The 7,500-nt window shown below is 40.1% G+C and overlaps 1 protein-coding gene across 1 annotated transcript in view; it reads right to left on the bottom strand.

Moving 5' to 3' along the window:
- LOC133656091 (vesicle-fusing ATPase-like) overlaps nt 1-7,500 on the bottom strand; it is a 73,477-nt gene that overhangs the window by 23,372 nt on the left and 42,605 nt on the right. The window contains exons 12-17 of the mRNA XM_062056906.1: nt 7,393-7,500; nt 3,831-3,926; nt 3,597-3,747; nt 3,383-3,516; nt 258-324; nt 102-181 (exon numbers count right to left, since the gene is read on the bottom strand). The exon at nt 7,393-7,500 is cut by the window's right edge and continues 80 nt beyond it. Of these exons, the coding sequence (XP_061912890.1) occupies nt 102-181; nt 258-324; nt 3,383-3,516; nt 3,597-3,747; nt 3,831-3,926; nt 7,393-7,500 (636 nt within the window). The remainder of the gene's footprint in view (nt 1-101; nt 182-257; nt 325-3,382; nt 3,517-3,596; nt 3,748-3,830; nt 3,927-7,392) is intronic.

The following is a 7,500-nucleotide window of genomic DNA, read 5'->3' as shown; positions in this document are numbered from 1 at the left end:
TCACAGCTCTCATGCCACTTGCAGCCAAGGCGCGCCGCCACCTCCCCTCAACATCTGCTGCCCCCTATCTGTCAGCCGGGGAGCGGCACCTTCAAACGTACCTTGGGAGGAGGCTTCTTCAGCAGAACCAGCAGAGCCTGCAGCACCAGGTTGGAGAAACGCGGGCCGATCGGGACGTAGTCTGAACATCACCAGGAGGACACATTGAGCTACGCCCACCGACAAAGGAGTGCGCTGACGCCGGCGGCTCCACTTACCCAGCAGACGCTCAATGTCGTCCACCACCACGCAGCTCAGCTGAGACTTGTAGGCGTCCTCAAAGACCTGGCGAAAATCATCGTAAAGCATGAGCAGACTGTATGCAGGAGCGCGTTAAAGACAAGACGAATCCACGGTTTCCCATACGTTCATTTATTCGTGGCGGCCCAAGCTGTAATTGCAGTGGACCGACACAAATACATGAGTATAAAAATTAAAATGAAAATAAAAATTGGTTGCAAATTAAAAAGTTAAAGTTAAAGTACCAATTATTGTCACCCACACACAAGGTGTGGCAAAATTATTCTCTGCATTTGACCCATCACCCTTGATAACCCCGTGGGAGGTGAGGGGAGCAGTGAGCAGCAGCGGTCGCCGCGCCCGGGAATCATTTTTGGTGATTCAACCCCCAATTCCAACCCTTGATGCTGAGTGTCAAGCAGGGAAGTAATGGGTCTCATATTTATAGCCTTTGGTATGACTAGGCAGAGGTTTGAACTCACAACCTACAAATTAGAGTTTGAGGTTTGAGTAACTGGCTTACATAGTTAGTCAGCACAGAGTGCAGAGCAGCAGACTGACCTAAAACAGTAGTAGTTAGCATCAATATTAGATTCCACAGTTTGGTGGATGTATGTCTGTAAGTAGAAATATATTTGTTGTCTGAAGTTTAGGGCAATCTCATCTTTGTTAGCCTGTCGATGGGATCATCCATTGTAAGTAAGCATTATGCTAGCGGCACATAGCCAACCTTGTATAACTTTGTTCCAGTTTATACCAAAACGGTATTGTTGATTTAACATGATTCCTACATGTTTGTGCACTTCATGTGTATTATAATGTATATTCCTTTGTGTTCTTACTAGAGATGTCCGATATTATCGGCCGATAAATGCTTTAAAATGTAATATCGGAAATTATCGGTATCGGTTTCAAAAAGTAAAATGTATGACTTTCCAAAACGCCGCTGTACGGAGTGGTACACGGACGAAGGGAGAAGTACAGAGCGCCAATAAACCTTAAAGGCACTGCCTTTGCGTGCCGGCCCAGTCACATAATATATACGGCTTTTCACACACACAAGTGAATGCAAGTCGTACTTGGTCAACAGCCATACAGGTCACACTGAGGGTGACCGTATAAACAACTTTAACACTGTTACAAATATGCGCCACACTGTGAACCCACACCAAACAAGAATGACATATCAACCGATACCGATATATACAGTCGTGGAATTAACACATTATTATGGCTAATTTTGTTGTGATGCCCCGCTGGATGCATTAAACAATGTAACAAGGTTTTCCAAAATAAATCAACTCATGTTATGGAAAAAAATGCCAACATGGCACTGCCATATTTATTATTGAAGTCACAAAGTGCATTATTTTTTTTAACATGCCTCAAAAGAGCAGCTTGGAATTTGGAACATGCTCTCCGTGAGAGAGCATGAGGAGTTTGAGGTGGGCGGGGTTTTGGGGTAGGGGGTAGCGGGGGGTGTATATTGTAGCGTCCCGGAAGAGTTAGTGCTGCAAGGGGTTCTGGGTATTTGTTCTGTTGTGTTTATGTTGTGTTACGGTGCGGATGTTCTCCCGAAATGTGTTTGTCATTCTTTTTTGGTGTAGGTTCACAGTGTGGCGCATATTTGTAACAGTGTTAAAGTTGTTTATACGTTCACCCTCAGTGTGACCTGTATGGCTGTTGACCAAGTATGCCTTGCATTCACTTGTGTGTGTGAAAAGCCGTAGATATTATTTTACTCTGTCTCCTCCCTACGTCCGTGTACACAGCGGCGTTTTAAAAAGTCATAAATTTTACTTTTTGAAAAAGATAACTATAATTTTGAAACCGATACCGATAATTTCCGGTATTACATTTACATTACATTACACTTAACAGCCGATAATATCGGCAGTCCGATATTATCGGACATCCCTAGTTTTAGCTACTGTGAAATCACTTATCCTCGTCTCCACGGCGACAAATAAACTAGGTTTCTTACAAGTATCATCCCTGCAGGACGAGGAATAGCCAAACATGCTCCACTACACACCGTAGGAGGATACAATAGCTCACCGCTAACCGCAAGCTAGCGCTCCTGAATGTAAACAAATGGGTGGATCTATACAAATATAGACGCTATAGAGTACAAGAACCGTATATAGTGGATACTACATATCGATATTTTTATTATGAAAGTATAAGGATTCCCCTCATGATATTATTATACTATTTCATATGCTGTTGATCAGTATACGTTTTTTTACGTTCTGTTCGACTTGCAGCTCAGTCGGGCAAATTTTACAGTTGAATTTACTGTGTTTTTTGGGTTGTTTTTTTTACAGCATGTTACTGTAAATGGAAAAATGGTCCCACTGTTTTTCTAATGTTAAAATTCTGGCTTTCTAGTGGCCATGTTTTTTACAGTAATATATATGTTTGCTGTTGTTTTTGTGGTTTATTACTATAAATGGAAAAACTGTAGTATTTTTACTATAAAATCTATTGTCATTTTTACTATGTCCAATTTAATGGACCTTGAAATCATAAGTCAATCAGATATTTATTTTCATTTTAACAATATAACGTATGATAATATAATATTTGTTGCAATATTAGGAAACACGAAAACTATTAGTTTATTATTATTACGGATTAAAACTACTTTGCGACCTAAATTTATACACATTTAACTAATGTTACATTATTAACATTACCAACCTTATTATTACAGATTCATACATAAGTTCTTGCCAAAATAAATTCATTCACATTTAATTACATTTTTTGATGAAAAAAAATATTTGATATATTAATAGATAATAATAAAAGTTTTAAATATATGCACTTGCATGCAGTACATGTAGTTATTTTCTGTCAAAACCGAAAGAAGGAATACATTTAGTCAGAAAAGATAAAGTACTTTATTAAATCATATTACTTCCAGGCTTAAAATGATGTGACTTTTACGCCTGTGAATAATGTATCATACGATTTTCTGTTAAAATAAAGCCACAAATTGCCTTTTTTGGGGTCCCTTTTACTTTGAAAAGTCCCTAAATACATGAATGCTTGGTTGTTGGGTGAATTGACAATGATGTGTGTTGTGTTGAGGAAGAACCTTTTTGATGGCTTGACATTTGGCGATCTCAGAGTGTCCGATCATCTTGTCCGGCGAGCAGATCTTGATGAAGGGGAACTTGGAGTCTTCGGCGATCTTGGTCGCCAGAGCGGTCTTCCCGCTGTTGGCTGGGCCTGCAGAGAGGAATGGTGGACAGATGTCATTAGCGCTAATGAGGGTGTGTGTGTGTGTGTGTGAGGGGGGGGGGGGGTACCCTCCAGCAGCACAGACACCAGCGGTGTGTATTCGCTGTTCTTTGTCTGCTGCACCAGCAGCTCCCCATCGTCAAGGATGGCCGACACCGGGTCTCCCCAACGGCCGTTCATGATAAAGCTGGCGCATTCCTCCTCGTTGGTGCCGAACGCCTGCAGACAAGCAGTTTTGTTGTTGTTGTTGTTGTTTTTTTCAAACCGCTGCACCACACAGTGAAATAAAAGTTTCAACTTACAGGTTTGACGTCGTTATTCAGCGCCGCCATGAAGTCCTCTCTGCTGACCTGCAACGTCTCCGCCGTCTCAATGTTGACCTCTACTGTGCTGCTGGCCTGAGAGACAAACACACACACACACACACACACACACACACACACACACACACACACACACACACACACACACACACACACACACACACACACACACACACACACACACACACACACACACACACACACACACACACACACACACACACACACACACACACACACACAAGAAATGAACTCGGCAACCTTCAGGATGCACATTTCCAACGCACGACTCCTCAGAGCACAAAGGTCAGACGGAGAAGAGGTGAAGAATACGAGCTCACACCAGCAAGCAGACAACTTGTCCATCATACGTCAACGCCTGCTAATATCTCCTGCACTCTGTGTGTGCGTGTGTGTGTGTGTGTGTGTGTGTGTGTGTGTGTGTGTGTGTGTGTGTGTGTGTGTGTGTGTGTGTGTGTGTGTGTGTATTTAAGTGTTTTGTCAGCTGTGTAGACTTGAACTTCACTGCGAGACTATAATAGAGAGCAAACTACCAACACCTGCCAAACTTAGGTTGTTTATGAAAAACATGAGTTCCTTGGTCTACGTATTATTATAAGTAGTCAATAGAGTGGGGGAAATAATCGATTTTTAGATGCATTGCAATTCAAACAGGGACGATAAAACAAATCAATTAGTAAACGTCAATAATCGATATGTTTATTGTAAATAAAGTAATGCAGACAGTTGTAAAATTTGACTGACTGCAGCAAGCAGCTCCTTCATTTTAGGGCAGTGATGGGCAGTAGCAAGCTACATGTAGCTAAGCTATGTAACTTGACTACATTTACCAGTAGCTGGGCGGTAGCGTAGCTACATTTTTTAACGAGTAGTTTTTCCTGTAGCTTAGCTACTTTTAGACCCATGTATGTTACATCAAAGCTACAAAGAGAGAAAATGGACCGCAAATCTAGGCCAAAAAATATATATATGGACAATATCCATACATACGGACAAAATCCATGATGATTGGTTGGTGTTCGCATGATGAATTACAATTGGCTAAGGTTAGGGCAAAACATTACGGACTGGCCATTTGGAGGCAAGATAAGGCGGGTCATTGAAACTAGTAAGTAAAATCATAACAGACACGCACTCATGTCATATGACGATGAGGGAGTCAGAGACAGAGGGACGCTTCAGGCTCACCACTCAAAAAAAAACAAACATACTTTTTCTTTAGTGATGAAGATGACGTGCAAGAAACCTACCATAATGCGTGTCTTTGGCCATATTTAGACAAATGTAAATGTTAAAGAGAAACAATGCCCAAAACCTTAGTTTTTAGTTGTTTACTCTGTAAACCAAAATCATAACTGCTCTCTTCATCTAAACTAAGATGTCCAACACACATTATCGTGACACATTACCTGTATGTAATATTGGCTAAATTTCTGTGCCGTGTTGTTCCAAACTACAGCAAACGTTTGTAATGAATCCATTAGAAAAACTAAACCTTTAGCCATTCTACGACAGTAACTTCCAGGAGAAGCCTCCGTTTTACTAATGTTTTCCAATGTTGTAGAAATGTGTAAAATAAACATTACATTTCAACATCTCTGTCAAGGAAGATTTGCGTCAGCCTGCAACACATAGTCATTTTGATAGTAGTCTAATATAGGCACTGACATCATGCGTTGCCTTCATTATAACTCTTATATAAGGCGTTTGATTTTTTCCGGCTCCAGACAGATTGTTTTTTTGTATTTTTGGTCCAAAATGGCTCTTTCAATATTTTGGGTTGCCGACCCCTGGTCTACATCACCAATATATAGAATTGCCTGAGTGGCTGGACAGGACAAAAATAAAAAATAAAATAATAAAGTTGTGTATATATATATATATATATATATATATATATATATATATATATATATATATATATATATATATATATATATATATATATATATATATATATATACACAAAACCAAAAACCAGTGAAGTTGGCACCATGTGTAAACCATAAATAAAAAATACAATGATTTGGAAATCCTTTTCAACCTATATTCAATTGAATAGACTGCAAAGACAAGATATTTAATGCTCGAACTGGAAAACTTTGTTATTTTTTGCAAATATTAGCTCATTTGGATTTATATGCCTGCAACATGTTTCAAAAAAGCTGGCACAAGTGGCAAAAAAGACTGAGAAAGTTGAGGAATGCTCATCAAACACTTTTTTGGAACATTCCACAGGTGAACAAGCTAATTGGGAACAGGTGGGTGCCATAATTGGGTATAAAAGCCGCTTCCATGAAATGCTCAGTCATTCACAAACAAGGATAGGGCGAGGGTCACCACCACTTTGTCAACAAATGCGTGAGCAAATTGTCCAATAGTTTAAGAACAACATTTCTCAATGAGCTATTGCAAGGAATGTAGGCATTTCACCATCTACGGTCCGTAATATCATCAAAAGGTTCAGAGAATCTGGAGAAATCACTGCACGTAAGCGATGATATTACGGACCTTTGATCCCTCAGGCAGCACTGCATCAAAAAGCGACATCAGTGTGTAAAGGATATCACCACATGGGCTCAAGAACACTTCAGAAAACCACTGTCAGTAACTGCAGTTTGTCGCTACATTTGTAAGTGCAAGTTAAAACTCTACTATGCAAAGCGAAAGCCATTTATCAACAACACCCAGAATCCTGAAAGGTACATACAGGTTTTGGAGCAATATATGTTGCCATCCAAGCAACGTTACCATGGACGCCCCTGCTTATTTCAACTAGACAATGCCAAGCCACGTGTTACAACAGCGTGGCTTCATAGTAAAAGAGTGCGGGTACTAGACTGGCCAGCCTGTAGTCCAGATCTGTCTCCCATTGAAAATGTGTGGCGCAATATGAAGCCTAAAATACCACAACAGAGACCCCGGACTGTCGAACAACTTAAGATGTACAGTATATCAAGCAAGAATGGGAAATAACTCCACCTGAAAAGCTTCAAAAATTGGTCTCCTCAGTTCCCAAACGTTTACTGAGTGTTGTTAAAAGGAAAGGCCATGTAACACAGTGGTAAAAATTCCCGTGCCAACTTTTTTGCAATATGTTGCTGCCATAAAAGTCCAAGTTAATGATTATTTGCCAAAAAAAAAAAGGTTTCTCAGTTCGTACATTGAATATCTTGTCTTTGCAGTCTATTCAATTGAATATAAATTGAAAATAATCTGCAAATCATTTTATTCTGCTTTTACTTACAATTTACACAACGTGCCAACTTCACTGGTTTTGGATATATATATTTTTTCATAATCAATTTAGAATCGTTACAAGTAAGAATCGTGATTAATTCGAAAGTCTATTTTTTTGACACCCTGAGTATATATTATATCTGTTGATGTAGTTCTGTTGTAGCTGGGAAAGAAAAGTCCGATATCGATAAAAAAGGCTGATACGATATACGTCAAAACGCCAAATATCGACGTCGATAATCAGTGGAGCTCTCGTTACTTCATGAGGATTCTCCCTGACCTTGATGTGTCTGTTCATGGCGGTGGACTGGGCCGCCCTGACCAGACCCTCCAGTTCTGCTCCGCTGTAGTTCTTGGTGTCCCCCGCCAGCTCCTTGACGTCCACGTC

The sequence above is a fragment of the Entelurus aequoreus genome, linkage group LG08, assembly GCF_033978785.1.
Source record: "Entelurus aequoreus isolate RoL-2023_Sb linkage group LG08, RoL_Eaeq_v1.1, whole genome shotgun sequence".
Taxonomy (NCBI): domain Eukaryota; kingdom Metazoa; phylum Chordata; class Actinopteri; order Syngnathiformes; family Syngnathidae; genus Entelurus; species Entelurus aequoreus.
The sequence above is the reverse complement of the archived record's forward strand: the minus strand, read 5'-3'. Positions and strand labels throughout refer to the sequence as shown.